This window comes from Chamaea fasciata, unplaced genomic scaffold, assembly GCF_029207755.1.
Source record: "Chamaea fasciata isolate MVZ Bird 193981 ecotype frontalis unplaced genomic scaffold, bChaFas1.0.hap1 SCAF_25, whole genome shotgun sequence".
Taxonomy (NCBI): domain Eukaryota; kingdom Metazoa; phylum Chordata; class Aves; order Passeriformes; family Sylviidae; genus Chamaea; species Chamaea fasciata.
The window spans coordinates 1,149,856-1,168,199 of NW_027094110.1; the positions used below are offsets into that span (position 1 = coordinate 1,149,856).

At 57.3% G+C, this 18,344-nt stretch overlaps 1 protein-coding gene across 1 annotated transcript in view; it reads left to right on the forward strand.

The window, feature by feature from the left end:
- PLXNA2 (plexin A2) overlaps window positions 1-18,344 on the forward strand; it is a 143,923-nt gene that overhangs the window by 78,348 nt on the left and 47,231 nt on the right. The window contains exons 5-9 of the mRNA XM_066204136.1: window positions 4,770-4,870; window positions 7,815-7,938; window positions 8,807-8,960; window positions 10,211-10,307; window positions 13,398-13,512. Coding sequence (XP_066060233.1) covers window positions 4,770-4,870; window positions 7,815-7,938; window positions 8,807-8,960; window positions 10,211-10,307; window positions 13,398-13,512 — 591 coding nt within the window. The remainder of the gene's footprint in view (window positions 1-4,769; window positions 4,871-7,814; window positions 7,939-8,806; window positions 8,961-10,210; window positions 10,308-13,397; window positions 13,513-18,344) is intronic.

Below are 18,344 nucleotides of genomic sequence, written 5' to 3' on the forward strand. Positions count from 1 at the left end.
TTCCCCTCCCGCAGGTTTGAACGAGCCTGTGCTGCTCCTGGGAGCGGGGCTGGGATCTCTGCCTGGCACTTTGTTATTCCAACAAACCCCGCTCAGATGTTCCATATTGATGTGATGATTAACTCGAGCCGTGGTAAACCACAGGAAGGCGTTTGTCGGCAGGAGCCCGTGTGCCAGAACATGAGGCTGCGCCGGGCCCTGCCGGGATGCTGGGCTGGATGGATGGAGAAAACTCTGGCTTGAGGACAATTTTCCTGCTTCAGCAAGCCTCACTTCGGGATATTTGCTATTTTCTCAGCCTTTCTTGCTTCCCAGAGGAGGCTGTCCTTGCTTTCATCGCCTCCCTCAGGAGCCTGGCACGGTGCACGGAGGGGCTGAGGGAGCCAAGGAGATGGGAATGTTTGCAGAAGATCTGATCCCTCCCTCGGAGAGTGATCCAGTCCCCCGTGCTCCAACACAGCTTGTCCTCCTCAGATGTTAATGAGGTTCTTATAGCAGCAAAGCCAAACCCACTGCAGAGGTTGCCTGGATCAGAGTTGAAGGGGCTCTCTCCGCGTGCATCTGCAGCGCCGTAATTAAATAATCCCCTCGTAGCCATGGCAACGTTGTCTCCCTGTCCTCTCCCACTCGCTGCTTCCCTGCCAGAACTTCCAGGCGTTGATTTGGTTCTGAGAGCCCTCCCTCCCGTGCTGGGGGCGTGGGGGGAGCAGAGCTGCTCCCGCAGGGGCGGCCGGACCTGGCAGAACTGCCCCTCACCTGCCCCTCACCTGCTCCGTGCCACAGGGATGGATTCCAGCCATCCCCACCTTTGGGGGCTCCACGGCATCCTGGGGATGCTCGCCAGTTATTTGTGGTTAAACCTCCCCTTTCCCCTCTCCTCTGTGTCCTGGCTCTGCCCCGTGGATGCATTTCCCTCACCCCTCTCAGCCCTGCTCCTTCCACACTTGTTGTGGCATCAGTCCGGGTGACTCTGAGGTCTCCACAAGGCAGGAACAGCAGATTCCAGGTAGGAATTTTCATAGCCTGAGGCAGAATCCACCCACGGGCCTTGCTCAGCAAAGCCAGAGCGTCCCCATCCCTGCACACCGGGGTTTTTCTCCAGAATATTCCACCTGGAGCTCTGCACGGAGCCACAGGGGGAGGAGCAGGGGAAGGGGAGTCTGTCAAACTTTTTACAGCCCCCCGGGAAAGTCTGGCTTTATTTTCCCTGTCACCCTGACACGTTAATGGCTGCAGCTGAGGCGTCCTCCTCGCTCCTTCCCACACTTTTTCACTTTGTCTCCTGCCCCAGCACAAAGCGGAGTTTTCTCACGGATAAAGGAAAGAATCAAACCTCATTGGAAAGTTCATCAACTTTGGGCTCCTGCTCAGTGAGTGATAGATGGCTTTAATTACACTGAACTAGTTGGCATCTCTACTCCACTCCCCAAAGTCATTAAAAATAGATTTTCTGTTTGAACTCCAGCCCCCCGAGGGGTCTGTGGGCAGCCTGCCGTGGCTGTGAGATGCTCCAGGGGCTGTCTCCAGCCAGGGGAGGTCACAGGCCTGGGCTGGTAGCACGCAAAGGCTCTGGAAACTTTGCTTTGGCTGTTTATTTTATTTATTTTATCTATTTTATGCATTTATTTATTTATTTGGAACTGGTTTCTTGCCCTTATTTGCTGGCAGAGTTGGAATCCTTGTGTTTTGGAGAGGTCTCGATTGATTTTTATTTTTTTTAAATTTATTTTATTTTGCTGCTGTTATGGCTCAGGGACAGTAATAACGAGGCTTTGTCATTTAATGGCTGAGCAGCAGGTTGGTTTTGGCACGGGGAGTGGGAGGAGAGGTCACTGCGGGGCTGGGGGGGAGCAGGGCTGTGCCCTCAGCAGCGAGGAGATCTCCCAGCAGTGCTGGATTCTTGGCTGCTGTCCTTCACACAGATGCTCCCCCAGAGACATTGTTCAAAACCTCCGCGTGGTTTTTAAAGAATTATCATGTGCAGAAGCCGCAGCTTCTGAGCAGAAAAAGGAACGGAGCGCTCAACATCAAATCATCTCTAATGAACTCTTATTCACATAATTCCAACCCTCCGTTATTTATAGAGCGCAGCGAGAGCATCCAGCTCCTGACAAACATGAAACAAGCCCTGAGCTGCATTTAAATCACGGGGACAGATCCTGCCAAGCCTCCCTTTGTGGGGACGAGCAGGGGGGTCCGCAGGCCTGGGGGATTTGGGGGCTGTCCTGACCCCCAGGCTCGGCCAGAGGCTGATTTTAGGGGAAACCCAGCGACCTCCCTGGGTGCACCCTGCGCTGGCTGGTGTCTCCCACAGGGAATGCTGAGAGCCGCGGGATGCTTGTTTGGTTTGAAAAACACGCGTTGGCTTGTGGCTCTGCACCCAGGAGCAGCGTGGTGGCTGCAGCACTGGTGTGCACTGGGCAGTGCTGGGTGGTCACTGGGGGTGGGCAGTGTCCTGCAGGGGGGTCATTGGCAGTGGGCAGTGTCCTGCGGGGTGGTCACTGGCGGTGGGCAGTGTCCTGCAGGGGGGTCACTGGCGGTGGGCAGTGTCCTGCAGGTGGTCACTGGGGGTGGGCAGTGTCCTGCAGGTGGTCACTGGGGGTGGGCAGTGTCCTGCAGGGGGGTCACTGGCGGTGGGCAGTGTCCTGCAGGTGGTCACTGGCAGTGGGCAGTGTCCTGCAGGTGGTCACTGGGGGTGGGCAGTGTCCTGCAGGGGGGTCACTGGCAGTGGGCAGTGTCCTGCAGGTGGTCACTGGTGGTGGGCAGTGTCCTGCAGGGTGGTCACTGGCAGTGGGCAGTGTCCTGCGGGGTGGTCACTGGGGGTGGGCAGTGTCCTGCAGGGTGGTCACTGGCGGTGGGCAGTGTCCTGCAGGTGGTCACTGGCGGTGGGCAGTGTCCTGCAGGGGGGTCACTGGCGGTGGGCAGTGTCCTGCAGGGGGGTCACTGGCGGTGGGCAGTGTCCTGCAGGTGGTCACTGGCGGTGGGCAGTGTCCTGCAGGTGGTCACTGGCGGTGGGCAGTGTCCTGCAGGGTGGTCACTGGCGGTGGGCAGTGTCCTGCAGGTGGTCACTGGCGGTGGGCAGTGTCCTGCAGGATGCCCCTGGATGGGGCTGTTCCTGTCACCAGGCTCCTGGCCTTGTTTCCACCCTGTCTGTAAAGTGCTTTTTGCTCCTTGGAAGGGAGAGGCAAAGAACACATCACCCCTGGCCCCTCGAGGTGCAGACCCTGCCGGGGCACCCCGGGAATCAAACCCCAGCCCTTCATTTCCACCCCTGACCCTGAATTCCTCTTCTCCATTGCTGAAGCTCTTTCCATCCGGCACGGGCTGAAGGCACCCCCGGCTCTGCCCCTCGCACCCCTCATTCCCAGGGTCCCAAACCCAGGCCTCCACCCACCCCCGGGGCTCCACCTCGGCCAGAAAACACCAACCCCGCCCTTCCCCGGGCCATTTCTGTTTCGGGAAAAGCTGTCGAGTGGGGCTGAGGAAACAAGAAGAATAGCAGCCCTATTGGTGCCGTCCTCAGAGAGGAACTGGGTTCTCACTGTGTCAACAGCACTTGGCCTGACAGTGGCCGTTGTTTGGGCAGACACTGCTCCTTTCAGAGCCGGCTGCTGGGAGCCGGGTGCTGTTTTGACGGACAGAGCCAGAGCCATCCAACAGTTGTTTGAATTCCCGGCCAGTTGCAGGCATCGCTCCCGGGGGCCTGAGCACTGCAGGGAGGCTGGGAGAGGATTATCTGCGGCGTTCGGTGGGAGAAATGGGAGTAGAATCAGAGAATCTTGGGATGGCCGTGGGCTGGAAGGGAGCTGAAGGATCATCTGGACACATTCCGCTGTCCCAGGTTGTTCCAAGGTCTGTCCAACCTGGCTTTGAACACCTCCAGGGACAGGGAGTCCACAATCTCTTGAGCAACCTGTTCCAGTGCCTCCCAACCTCACAGGAAGGAATTTCTTCCATATTTTGTAGAGGGACACTACAGGAGCTCAAGATGGGGGGATGCAAACCCACCCTGGAGCAAAGGATGGGCTGGAAAGGTTAGAGTGGGTTAAAAAGGTTAAAAATGATAAAAAATGTCTTCACTGGAGCCAAGCAGTGACCTGTGGTTAAAGCCTGGTGTCGTTTAGAAGCCTTTGGGGGTTTCAGTGCTGGTAAATAGGTCAGGGCTGTGCTGCACCTCAGCACCAGAATGCCATGAGAGAGGGGTTTGGGGCGGCGTTTGGGGTCGTTCTCACCTGTGCTCCCTCCCCTCTGAGCCATCCCTGCCTGGAAGGGACAGGAACCCGCAGTGGGTCGGGTCTGCTGCTGGAAGGGCTCAGGGTGGCCAAGGCAGTGGAACACCCAACCCAGACTAAACAAGCTGCTGAAATCCCAGTGATGGATTCCCTGCAGCAGCTCTCCCGGGGGAAGGGTGAGGCAGCGAGGCATAAATCAGGGAGGAAGGAGAGGGCCCAGCTGCAGCCCCAGGGGAGGCTCTGGCCAGGGGGCTCCGGGAGCCGGCGCCGCCGGGGAGCCGGGCTGGGGCTCTGCGTGCCCGGGGCTCACCCCAGGGATGGGCTGAGCTCATGTCTCAGGCTCCAATAATTCCTACTCTTGGACATTTGGAACAAATTCATTTCAGGCTGTGGATTTGCTGTTGTGCTCTGTCACTCTGAGGGGCGAAGGGGGACCCGGGGCTGCTCTGGTTCTGCTGGGGGAGAGCAGATCCGGGGGTGTGTGCTTCCCTCACAGGTCCAGCAGCACTGGGGGTGTGTTTTGTGTTTCCCTTGCAGGTGTCCCGGGTGCCTGTGGAGTCCTGTGAGCAGTACACCACGTGCCAGGAGTGCCTGAGCTCGGGGGACCCCCACTGCGGCTGGTGCTCCCTGCACCACATGTAAGTCCAGCCTTGGCCGTTTCCCGGTGATAAAAGCAGCTTTCAAAGCCTCCAAGTGCCTCCCACGCAAAGAAACAAATTAGGCTGAAGTTCCTTAAATCCATTTTTCTCTCCTTTGGACATTCCCTGCATTGCAGCTCGGGTGCCATTGGAGATCCCCGAGCTCCCAGGGAGAGGCGGAGGGAAATCACATCCTGCTTCAGGGTGAGCAGGGTGATGTGGGCACGACGGAAAACCTGAATTTAAGCTGTTGGGAGTGGAGGCCTGCTGGTTTGCACGCCCCTCCTGCTGGTTTGCACCCTCCTGCCCTTTGCCCAGGCTGCAAATCCCCAATAACGTGGAATTCTTAAAGGCAACGGTGATCCTGTGAGCAGGGCTTTGCTCCCAGCGAGGTTTCAGCAGCAGAGCCGAGCAAGGAGCCCTTTGAAAAGCCCCAGGAAAGAAGATTTAAATCCTGCCAGGGGAGGTCAGGGGGTCCCAGCTCCAGCCCTTCCCGGGGGGATCCAGCAGAGGGGCTGGGAGCCCCCCTGACATGGCCAGGCACAAAGCCCCGAGGGTGCTTTTCTCCGGGGGCACTCCAGGAAATTCTCTCTGCATTCAGGAGGTGTCCGTGCCCTTCCTCTCCGTGCCCTGCCATAATGACGAGCACTTCCTAAGGCGGAAGGGAGACCACCGGGCAGAGCAGCGAGCCTGGGGGGGGCTGGAGCAGGGGAGGAGGAATTCAGCAATCCCCGCGGCCCCGTGCCAGCTCGCTGAGCGGCCCCTTAATGCACGGGGAGCGTGGAGATGGGGGAGGCAGAGCCCAGGGACCCGCACAGCAGCGCTTGGCCCCTTGCCTGGGGAGCAGGTGCTGGGGGGAGCTGCGGGCTCCTCCACAAACCCGGCCTGGATTCGGGGCTTTGGGGGGCACAGCAGCTGCCCACGGTGGGTTTGGGGTCGTGACCACGCTCGGGGAGGTGAAGGAGAAGCGGCTCGGCACTGAGCGCCCCACAGGCTCCTCTCAGGGAGTACCAGCGGAGCTCTGAGTGGAGGCTGCAGCAGGGTGGGCACAGGGTGGGCACAGGGTGGGCAGGGGAAGCTGCAGCAGGGTGGGCACAGTGTGGGCAGAGGGTGGGCAGGAGAAGCTGCAGCAGGAGCTGTGCTGGGGTTGTTTGGTCGGTGCTGCTCCTGCTGCAGCTCCCCGGCAAGGATGAGCGAGCACTCCCCTCATGCTAATGAGGCGAATCTTCACAAGCCACCTGGGGAGCAGGTAAAGGTTGTTATCTTCATTTTGCACAGACAAAACCCTCAGTGACGAGAGGAGAGGAAAGTGCCACTTCCTCTGCCCTTTTGGCCGTGACATTTCGGCATCAACCTATTCCCAACGAGGGCTCCTCCCCTGGTGGGAGTTCTCAACTCTCCCTTCAAGCATCTGCCTACTTTGGAACAGTGATCATTTTTTACCTTTATTTTTTAAGCTGTAAATAATTGGGTTTATCTTGCTGTTCCTCGAAGCCTCTGTCATCTTTTTTGGGAGGCCCGCGGTGCTGGAGTGTTTGTGTTTAATTTTCATCTCTCCCCTTCCAATTCTCACACGTTCCTGCTGCCAGCTGCTCCCTGGAAGGGTGCTGGGCCAGGGGGTGATGCTCACACCGTGTTCAGGGATGGCTGTGAGGGTGAGGGAAGGAGGAGGAGGAGGATTCCTTCATCCTCTGCATGCACAGAGGGATCCTTTGCTCTTTTGGGAGCCATCAGAGCCCGCCTGGAGATCGTTACAGGATCTCTCCAGCCCAGTGGGATCTGAAACCTGCAAGACTTCCCCGTGCTGCTCCCTGCGAGTGTGTTATTGTCTCCGGGCCTATTTATCTCTGTTGGGGCTGTTGCCATAAATAGGATGATAAAAAAGAGCCATTGCAGCCAGTCAATGAGATAAAGGCTCCAGTCAAGAGCTCACTTTAGGGCTATCTTAGAGATTCACTTAAACCTCGATATTTCTTCCTTTGGCACCATTCATATTTAGCTCCTTTGTGCTCCAAAGGAAAAGGCACAAAAGGGAGAGGGTGAGGAGAGCAGCCCCAGCGTTTGTTGGGGATCACGGGGGTGGTTTGGAAAGGGAAAGTGGAAACTTCACTCGCCTTCATCTAAAGCGAACGGCCTCACTCCCACTGCTCCATGGAATCCCGCAATGCTTGGGTTCAAAGGGACCTGAGAGGAGAGTTTGTCATCTGCACCCACGCAGGGGGGTTGGAAGGAAAAGGATTTTCCCCAAGTGACACAAACCAGGAAATCCTGGAGGGACGCCAGCGCCTCAGTCTGGTTTGGAACCTCCCTTGGTTCCCAGTGGGTGCTCTGCTGGAAACAGCTGAATTCCTCCCTGCTCCAGGGACACCTGCAGCAGAAAACAGGGATGAGGAGCACAGGGAATGCCAGGAGCATGTCCCAGAAACCTTGGCACGCTCAGAGCCTTGATTCCTGCTGCTGGGAATGGGAAGGAGCTGGGAGCTCGAGGCAGGAGCAGCAGCCAAGCACCGCTGGCAGCAGCTGGAAGCTCGCCGTGCTGGCTGTGTGTCACCCCCAGCTCCAGGAGGAGATGATTAGTGAGCTGTGTGGTTTTAATTAGGACAGAGGCATCACCCTGTCCCTGCCTGTTACTGCTCTCTGGTTTAGTTTGTGTGCAGATGGTGAGTCCCTGGCTCACCCCACAGCCCCAGCACCACCAGCACACGGGACTGGCAGTTCTGGCTTGTGTCCCAGTGCAGGAATTACCCGTGGGACGCTCGGGATTTGTGTCGTTGCTGCTCACAGAATATTTTTCAGCACCCTTTGATCCAAAGCTGGTGCTCAACACCTGCTCCCCATGCGGGGCATCACCAGGCCGGGCTGTGGAACATCTCCCCGGGGGTTTGGGGGGTGTTCTGTGCTCTGGGGGGGTGTTTTGGGGGCTCTGAGCGCTCCTGTGTGGCAGGTGCTCGCCGAGGGACCGGTGTGAGCGGGCAGAGGAGCCGTTCCGCTTCGCCGGCAGCATCACCCAGTGCCTGAGTGTGGCCGTGCAGCCCAGCAGCATCTCCGTGTCCGAGCACAGCCTCCCGGTGAGCAGGGACAGGGGCAGGGCCGCCTCCCGCCGGGAGCACTCCACGCTCCAGCCTTTCCCCCTTCCCTCTGGCGCAAGTGTTTTCTCATGAAGTCAGGCTCGCAGAGGGGCAGGGAAGCCAAGGCGTCACCCGAGCCGGGGGAGAAACAAATTCCCCTTCCCCTGGTGCCTCAGCTCACATTTCCCTGGTTTCTGGAGCTGAAAGGAAAGGCTTTGTTTCCCAAAAAGCTCCTCTCTGAGCTGTGCTCAGGCCTGGCTCTCCGAAGCTCCCCAGCTGTTGCTGCCAGAGTCCCCCACGCCCCGCTGGCAGCTGGTGCCGCCACACCCCGTGTGACAATGGAGTGGGGACAGGGGGCTCGGCGCTACAGGCACAGGTTTGCCACGGGGACACCCCCAGAAGTGCTGGGGACACCACCCAGCCGTGCTGGGGACACTGGGGACTCGCTCCTCCCAGGCCAGGGCAGGGTGGTCTCCCCTGCCGTGCAGTGGGGACAGGAGCTGGTTTGAGCTCAGGGCCTTGGGGACGGTCACTGCTGCTCTCGGGCTCCTGGCACAGGCACTGAGGGTGGCAAAGCTTCTGTAGAGCAGCCAGGGGACAAAAATCTGCCATTGCCACCACCCCTGACCTACAGCCCAAGGCTGGGCAAAGTGGGTTTGTATCCATAAAGAACATCCTTGCCTTCCTTTTTCCTCCTCCCTTCCCCAGGAAAGGGCAGCTGGCCACCACCTGTGGGCAGGTGGGTGATTAAAGGGGGTGGCTTTGAAAGGGAAAACTGCCAGGACTGGGAATTTGGGGGAGATTTGGGCGGCTCTGCCTCTGTTTTGAGCTCACAGCTCTGTTCTGCTGCCCCGTGTCCCTGCTGCAGCTCAGCCTGTGGGTGAAGGATGCTCCAGACCTGAGTGCCGGTGTCAGCTGCCTCTTCGGGAACCTGACCGAGGTGGAGGGGCAGGTTTCGGGCAGCCGGGTGGTTTGTGTGTCCCCACCAGCCAAAGATGTCCCTGCCATCCCCGTGGATCAGGGTAAGTGATGGCTGCGGGGCAGTGACACGGTGTCACACGGTGCAGGGCAGCTCTGGGAGTGTCACCTGAGCACAGCAGAGCCTCTGCCGCTGCTCCCGGAGAAATTCATGCTGCTGTCAAAGCCTGTTGAGCCAGGGAGCTTCACCCCGGGAAATGCATCCCGCCAGGGCAGGACGGGCTGGCAGCAGTGAGCGCCTGCCCTGTCCTTGCTCCCTGCCTGTGCCGCCAGACAGCTCCCAGGGCACGGCAGGAGCCGTCTGTCCCCTCCAGGCTGGCTCAGGGGTGGCCGGGAGCTCTCAGCCCTGCCAGAGCAGCTGAATGTGGCAAGCAGGAGTCTCCCCCAGGCCTGGCTCAGCACCCACGAGTAGGTGACTGCAGTTTCTCTGCTTCAGTGCTGATCTTTGGGTCGGCTCCTCATTAATGTCACCGCTGTCACATTTTCTCTTCCGTAACCGAAGCGCCGCTGGCCTGGAGCTCATTTTCCCCTTGGCATCCTTCCAGGTGGCCACGGTGCCTCCCTGCTGATGTCTCTGTGATTCTGAGGCATTTCATGGAGCCTGAGCCTTGGGGAACACTTTGGGACCAGAGCCCCCGGTAGCAGGGTCACAGCAGCCCCAAAAGAACAATCTGCTCTTCATTAACCCTGAGCTCAGGCTGCTCAAGAGCTCCACTTGTTTCCAGCCGCAGCTCCTGCTCGAGGAGATAATTCTGGGACATGATGCCCAGAGAAGATGTGCAGCCCTGGAAGTGTCCAAGGATGGGCCTGGATGGGGTTTGGAGCAGCCTGGGATGGTGGAAGGTGTGGCAGGGGGTGCCACGGGGTCTTTGAGGATCCCTTCCCACCCAAAGCCTTCCATGACTCCCCGATCCTATTCCTGGGCTGTCTCTCAGAACAACCTCACTTTTTATCCTGGAGAGCGAACCAGGGAACAGGGCGAGGTTCCAAACCCATCCCAAGGGAGGTTTACCCCACATCTCTGATGCAGTTTGCCAGCAGGGCTGGTTTTTGGAGGCATTGCTGGTTTTTCAGAGGCATTGATGTTTTTTTAGAGGCATTTGTGGTTTTTCAGAGGCATTTCTGGACACAGGCACCCCGGGGTGCCGCAGGGCAAGGTGTGGGCGGGGGTCCTGGAGGAGGGAGATGAAAACCCGAGCTCCCCCAGCAGCGGGGGGCACAGATCAGCCCCGGGGGTGCTGCTGCTCCCCCGGCCCCGCGGGCAGCAGTGACGGGTTCTGCTCTGTGTCCCCAGACTGGTTCGGTGTCCTGCTCCAGCTGAAGTCCCGGGAGACGGGCAGGACCTTCGTCAGCACCGAGTTCAAGTTCTACAACTGCAGCGCCCACCAGCTGTGAGTGCTCCTTCCCCGTCCCCAGGCAGAGCCAAAAACCAGCCCAAAAACTCTGGGGAGGGGGCGCCGAGAGCGTCCGGGGGGTTGGCACAGTGCCCGGGTGGGACAGGGACACTGCCCGGCTCTCCTCGGGACTCCGGGGGCGTGCGGAGCTCCGGAGCCTCGGCAGGAGAGAGGTGGAGAGAGCCGGGATCAACCTCAACCTGCGGGTGCCCCCAAGCTGCGCGATCCCGGTACTGAGAGCGGGAATCCAGCCGGGAAAAGGGAAGGGAAGGGAAGGGAAGGGAAGGGAAGGGAAGGGAAGGGAAGGGAAGGGAAGGGAAGGGAAGGGAAGGGAAGGGAAGGGAAGGGAAGGGAAGGGAAGGGAAGGGAAGGGAAGGGAAGGGAAGGGAAGGGAAGGGAAGGGAAGGGAAGGGAAGGGAAGGGAAGGGAAGGGAAGGGAAGGGAAGGGAAGGGAAGGGAAGGGAAGGGAGAGGGGCTGGGGAGGAGGAATGTGGGTAGTGGGAGGTGGGGTGGAGTAGGTGGGATGTGGACAGGGAAGGGTGGGATGCAAACCGTGGCAGGTGGGCTGCAGGAGGGGCAGGTGGGCTGCAGGAGGGGCAGGTGGGCTGCAGCCCAGGTGTGTGGGAGGCCCAGAGGAGGCTCGGTGTAGGGGCTGAGTTTTGCTGAGGATGATGGAACCACATCCCCCCGGGCACTGAGGGCAGCGGGCAGCTGCCCGGCCTTACAAACACAGTCACAGACCTGCAGCGTTTATGGATTTCTGTCTGAGAGCAAAGCAGCTCCGGCACTGAGGGCAGGACCTGCCAGCAGCTGGGTGGGGGTGGCAGGGCTGGGACATCTCCTGGGGCAGGGACAACTGCTGCAGTCACCGAGGGCCGGCACAAGGTCACTCCCAACCTTTCTGTGCTGGGTTTGAAGCCTCGAGCTCCAGGGCCTTTCCTGCTGCCCTTGGAAGAGGGTTTGTGTGTTTGTGTCCCCCTGGGCTTGGCTGGCCTCTGGTTTTTCTAGGCAGGCATTCGTTTTTAATTTCAATTTTGTTGTGAGCCACAGCACAGAGCAGAGGTTCTGGGATGACTGGGAATCCTTCAGTCCCCCTGTGCTGCCTGTGGGATCCAGATCCACGATCCCAGTGATTGCTGTCCTGCTGCCCCTCAGGCACAGCTCTGTCCTCAGGTCCTTGTCCCTGGTCAGGCTGTGCAGTGCCCCCAGGCTCCTCTGCATTGCCCTGGTCTGGAATTTGCATGAGGAATGGCATTCCAGGGAGCCCTGTTTTCCCAGAGGAGCCGAGGTTTGGATCAGGAGAGGCAGCACATCCTTCCTGGGCTGTCACCTGGCCGTGCCTTCCCCCCACTTGTGTCTGGAGATAAATTCTGCAGCACTTACATCACCCCGGCCTCGTTACCGGGGCTCAGGGCACAGCCAGCCTGGCAGGAGTGATCACAGCCTGCAGGAAGGAGGCAGAATCCAGGGCTCAGGCAGCAGAGAGGAGAGGTGTGTGGATCAGGAGAGCCCTCTGGGGCATCTGATACACCCCTGGGAGGTGACACAGAGGGACACCAGGGGTTTGGGACAGGCAGGAAGGTCCTGGGAACTCTCCTGTGGTGCTGTGACTTCCTCAGCTGGGGTGGCTCCGAGCTCAGGATTCTGTGTCCCCAGGGAGCTGCAGGTGGGACAGGTGACACTTCCCTGCCAAGACACTATTAGTAAGGACCTGATGAGGTGGAGAAGGAAGCAAAGGAGACTTGAGTGGTCCTTGAGAGGGCTGGACTGGGGTGAAAGAGCCAAGATGGTGACCTGGTGTGAGTCTGGGAGCTCTGGATCCCGCTGGGGTCCCTTGTCCTGCTGCCAGGGCTGGGGAAAGCTGGAGGCAGCAGCAGGAAACCACAGAAACCACGGAACAGGGAGAGGTGCCAAACCAAACCACAGGCCTGGGGTGGCCAGGCAGATCCTCCTCCCCCAGAGGGGAAGCTGGGAGCTTTTCCAGCCCCTGCTGGGGGTGCTGGAGGCCAGGCCAGGCCAGGTGAGGAGCTGCAGACCCAAAGAGGGACAGAAATGGGTCAGACAAAGGAGTAATTAAACAGGCTCGCTGGTGTTCTCCCCCAGATTTGCCTGTGCATGATTAGAATAAGCTCCCCTGGCTATTAAGGTCACCAGGAATGCATCAGAAGGAGAACACAATTGAGTCATTAGAGCTGGTTCTGGTGGCAGCAGCCTGCAGTGCCCTGTGCCCAGCTGGCACAGAGAGAGCCCCTGCCTGCAGAGCTGCTCTCCTCCTCCTCCTCCTCCTCCTCCAGAGCTTCATGCCTGAGGCCACGCTGCCACTTCCCTGGTGACATTTGTCTGCCTGCCCTGGCCTCGCTCCAGCACATCCCCGGGCACTTCCCTCTCCGGGCAGCACCAGTGCCTGCGGCCCCGGGCTGTGGCGTGGGGCTGAATCCATGGGCACAGCTGATCCTTGTGCCACCAAGAGCTGCCACGTGGCACCAGGGGTGGCCTCTGAGGTGGACGAGGTGGCGACTGCCAGGATTAGCAGCTGTCACAGCTCTGTGGCAGCGGCGAGTGGGGAACAAAACCCACCCGGGCACTCTGCTGGCAGCTGGGTCCCCTGGGGCTGAAAAGGGTCTGTGTTCTTTCAAAAACATTTCATAAGCAGTTTTGGTTTTCTTTTTTTTTCCCCAACATGAATCAAAAGCACTTGCTGCACCCTCTGCACTCCAAGGCCAGGCAGGAGTGTTGCTGTTGACTTCCAGCATTCCTGACTTGTAGAACAACTGATCCCATTTGGGCCAGGCTTGCCTTCTTTTCTAGGAGCTAAAACCCCAGTCTGGTGCCTGTGCAAGGCCCTGCTCTGTTTCACACCAATCCAACCGTGTGCAATCAATCCTAGCTCTCATTTTACCGTGGAATAAATCCTGAGGCTGCCCCAAGTCTGTCTTTTGAGCGTGTGTGTTTCCCCAAACCTGTTCCTTGTTTTTTGCTTTATCAAAACCACTCCCTCAAAGAAGTGATTTTCCCAGGAAAGCCTGGAGTTCTGGAGATGACTGCCAAGGTGCTGATGCCTGTGCTAACCCCTCCTTTGCCCCCCAGGTGCCTGTCCTGTGTGAACAGCGCCTTCCGCTGCCACTGGTGCAAGTACCGGAACCTGTGCACCCACGACCCCACCACCTGCTCCTTCCAGGAGGGACGGATCAACGTCTCCGAGGTACCACGCTGGCATTCTCCCCTCTGGCCTTTGCTTTCCCCTGCCACAAGCAGCACAGCCCACGTTTGTGGGAGGTTTGTTGGCTTCCCGTGAGTCCCCTTGGTGTCGATGAAGGCAGGGAAGTGTTGGTGTCACTGAAGTGCTGCTCTTGACCTGAACTGCCAGAGCTGATCCCTCCCCTGCTGTGTGGGGATGCCCAGGTTCGTTAATTACAATAATTACCGTGGTTCTTTCCCCCAGGGGTCCCAGAGACTCCTCAGACCCGGCAGTTTTCAGCATCTCTGCTTTTGTCTGAGGGCCAGCAGCGGGTCTGCCTGGGGCCGGTCAGTGCCTGGCGTTGGCAGGGCTGGGATTTATGGCAGGGGCTGCTGAAGGAGGGAATTACCAAAGTGCACAGCCCCAGATTTTGGAAAGGGGAGTTGGTTCAGGTTCCAGCGCCGGGGGATCTGGAGCCATGTCTCTTAGCAGCTCATAAAAGGTGTGGGGCTCCCATCCAAAAACGCTTTTAACACTTGGAAAGGCAGAGCCCGTGAATGGCTCTGCCAGCTCTCCTGTGTGTCCCAGGGCAGAGAGATCCGTGGAGGAAAGGAGTTTTTTAGCACAAATTCCTGATTGAACATTGCCAGGAGCCGTTGGTCCGGGGTTCTGCACTCCTTGTCCTGCCTGCTTCATCTTCACGTGGTCCTGATGCCGGCAGGGTCCTGGGCTTTGCCCTCACTGTTTCTACAAATAGCTTTGTAGCACCTGAAATGAGTGCAGGTCCTAAAGCTGCAAGGGAAAAGTGGTTTAAAAGATGCCCTGGAAATCCTGAGAGTCCTGGAAAGTGGGAAGGGCGGCGGTGAGGACATCTACAAACACGAGGAGGAGAAGGGAGAGGGAGGTGTGCCAGTTTCCAGACAAATCCTTGTCAGTGAGTGATGGAGACTGAGGAAAACAGAAGAGCTCAGTCAGTGGCGTGAACACTGAGCTGTCAAAAAGAAGTGACGGAAGGTTTAGCCAGGCTGCTGCTAAACCAGGAGCAAACTCTACCCTTGTGTCTGCCTGGCTAAAATGCTGCCAGGAGATTCAGAGGTAAAGGGGAGAGGGATTTATGTGTAATGGGTGGGAACCTGCAGATCCAGGGATGGGCAGCATTCCTGGGATGGGGATGGATGCCCAAGGAGAAGCATCTCCACCCCAGGAACAAACCAAAAGCTTTCTCCATCCAGTTCAAAGTCAAGAACTTTCCTTTCACCATATCGAGAGAAAGCGAATCCCTTTGCTTCTCCTCTTGAGTGAAGGGGGTGGGGTTTCTCCTTCACACTCAAAGCATCCCTGTCCTCCCAGGCTGCACAATTGGAGTTCTCCGTTCTCTGGGTCCCCAACCCCGGCATCTCAGAAGTGTCTGACAAGTGTCTGCTAAAGTAGGACAGCCCCATTATCTCTGTTTTCCTCCTGGGAGCACCCAGGACTTGCCTGAGATCACACGGAGGGAGAAGGGGAGGAGTTGGTGCCTCTGGAAGTTCCTGCTGGGATCACAGGGCTGTCGTGTCTCCGAAGAACCTCCTCTGTCGTCCTCATCTCGCAGAGGTTTCTTGGCGGGGAATGTTTTGGGATATCTCACAGCTGTGATGAGGGCTGATGATAACGACACGAGTGCTCTGCTGTCCATCATTTCTTCCCCAGAACCCTGAGCACAGGCAAAACCACCCCAAACAGATGTGTCTGCTCATTCAAGAGCGATGAATTTCCTCTTCACGCGCAGCGTGTTGATAACGCCTTTGCTACGGGCTCTTCACCAGCACAGAAATAAGTAAATGGCTCATGAAGGGTTTCCTCTCCTCAACCAATTCAGATCACAATGTTCTCATTGTGTCACGGCCTGATGTATTAGGAAATTGTTTGTGCTTAGCCTGGCTCCCTCCCCAGCAGAGCCAGTGGTGTTTGGAGCCGGTGATCTCCGTGCCTGTGTCCTACTTTCAGTCCCCTGTGCCTCTCCTTACGTAAGGTTTACACACGTGTTCACACGGGCCGGCAAATTTTGCTCGCGTCTTTATATTTAATTCAAGGGAAAATATCTTGAATATTCCCTTTTACTCCTGGCCCATCAGAATCGGCGTCCCGGTGGGATTGGATGTGTAACGAGCTCCCTTTGATGCTCCCAGGAGTCGTCTGTCTGGAGGAGGAACAAGAGCTCAAAGCCTCAGCCACTTCGCCAGGAGATGGGGGAGAGCAATTCCCTCTTCAGGAGCTCCTGCTCCTCACAAGCTTCTGCCCCCGCTGACCGAGCTCAGTGCTGCCTTTTTGCCCTGCCTTCCATGGAAGTACAACCCAGGGAGGTTTTCTCACCCCTCCTCCTGCCCTGGCAGCAGGAACTGTGTGCTCAGCTCCAGGGGCAGAGCTCAGGGACAGATGTGGGGGCTGCAGAGGGAGCCCCAAAGGTGCTCTAGGAAAAGTGACAATGTGGAACACGTGGTTTGGGGTCACTGGTCAGTGACACAGAGCCTTTCACAGCCTTTGCAGCTGAGGGATCTTGCAGGACAGAGCTGGCTGCCCCTGACATCCTCCCTCTCGTGGGAATTTCTGAGATGGGGGAGCCCAACTCCTCTGAGGTCTCCATTTCCAGGCAGCCAATTCTTTAGGAGTTAATAATTAGGGAAGCGATTATTTTCCCGTCCTTTTCCTGGTCAGAGTCTTCACTGTCAGCAGAAGGTGCCTGCTCAGACCTTGCTCCCACTCAATCAGGATTTGTCCAAGGGATTCTCGTGGCTGTGGAGCACTGATTGTCCCACTTTACAGAACTCCAGATCAAGCCAATGACACCATTTTAATGTGTCTGGTGTGGTTTGGTCTGTGTGTGAGGTTTTGTGATCCCTCTCTCTCTCTAAACGTCTGAAACATCCAGATGAGGAGGGATGTGGACACACAAACATCCTCACACCCCATCCCAGAGGAGAGCTAGAACCGAATAAATCCTCTTAGCTCCCCAGGATGTGGAGTCCATCCCTCTTTGATGTCCAGGGTGTGCTGATAATGCCGTTCCCACAGGAGGGACGCTGATCTGGGGACAGAGAGCTCCAGATTCGGGCATTTCAGTGCCCCTGTGACTCCTCTGAATTCCCGCGGATTTCATGGCAACGCCCTTGCCCCTGGCGGTGCCCTTGGGTGCTGAGTGCTGCTGGATGTGTCTGGAAGGAAACAAACCCAAAATGAGCCCGTCCTCATGCCTGTCCTGGCAATCCCCATCCCAGGAGGGCCGAGGTGTGCGGGAGGTGACCCAGAGCCACATCTCAGGCCACCAAAGGCAGCCGATGGTTTTGCCGACTCACACTTGGCTTTGGGGAGGTGGCTTTGCCTGAAAGATGAACAAAAAGCCCGGTTTTAGCGAAATTCCCTCAGCTCTGAGCTGTGGCAGAGCTTTTTTCATCCGTGGTGTGGATATTTGGGAAGGAACCAGGTAAGGAAGAGCGGAGAGGAGCAGAGGGAGATGTTCCTGCCCCAAACCCATCCCTGTGCCGGGGAATTGCTGCTGTCCTCACCTCTGGCACACAAAGGGTTGTTTACAGGAGGGAAAGGTAATAAATATCCCCCCCCCCCCCGCCTCCCCAAATTAATGGAGAGGACCCAGGTTACAGCACGTGCCCGCAGCTCGGGGCTGATGGTGTGGGGAAGGAATTCACCAGGCTCGGCTCCAGCTGCCTTTCTTTCATGTCTGGTTTCTAAGGAACGGGCTCTGCTCTCCTTTCCAGTGGCATAAATGAAGGATAATGTGTTTCCATGAGTGACAGGGACCGTAATTTATATCATTGGGAACACAACTGTGAACCAGGGGTTTACATTCACGTGCCAGATTGGGTTATGTTTATAACTTGAAAATAACGTGCGGCAAGTTAACGTTTTGTGGAGAGTTTGCGGGGGTTTTTTGAAGATGAAAAGTACAAGAAAACAGTCTATTTTCTGCCATTTGGGCTAAATCCCGTAGTCAGAAGAATTGTCTGCCATTTCTAGGCAATTTTTTTCCAAATAAGAGCACGGAGGTTTGACCTACTAAAACTGCTCGGTTAAACACAAATAATAACCATGGGTGCTCTGTTCTGCTCCGGAGACAGCTGCAGAACGCGGGTCTTTAAGGTATTTATAGACCTTGCAGTCTTTGAGGCTAAAAAGTGTTGGAGAAGCATAAAATGTCTTTGTAAATTGTGTGTGCTGATACTTCACAGGCGGAATATTCCCCGAGAGTCTGTGCCACTCAGGCGGCGGAGCCTTGTCTTCCTCCCGCAGATCTGATCCGTGTTTATTCTGGCGCGGGGAAGTCAAGGGGGATAATGAGAGGATTCTGCGTGTTTGTTTAGCGAGAGGAGGCAATAATGGCCCTTCTAGCTCGCTGCAGGATTTACCTCTCATGAATTAAAAAACAAAGTAAACTGATTATTGGAGCAAGTTGTGTGTTCCACCGCCTTTATTCGTTTTTTGGGTTTTTGGTTTTTTTTTTTTTTTCTGAGGGTTTCTCTGCTCTTCTTGGGGAGGAAAGGCAGGATGGAGCACCCAGGCTGAGCACACGAGGGGAACCTTGGCCAAAGGGCCACAGGGCTGGTGCTGCCACCCCCTCGCCAGTGCCCTGGGAAATTCCTGTAAAGGGGATCAGCGTCCACAGGGGCACTGCTCCAGCTGATGATAAACCTCCAACAAAATAATTTGTCTGAACTCTGGCTTTTCCACCAGGGAGAGGTGGTGGAGGGACAAACCGCCCTGCCAGGCTGTTCCTCCTGCAGCAGCACCCCCAGGAGAGCCAAAACCCCCTCACAGGGTCTGTGGGAAGGGCTGTGCGTGCAGGGATTTGGGGTGCAGGGATG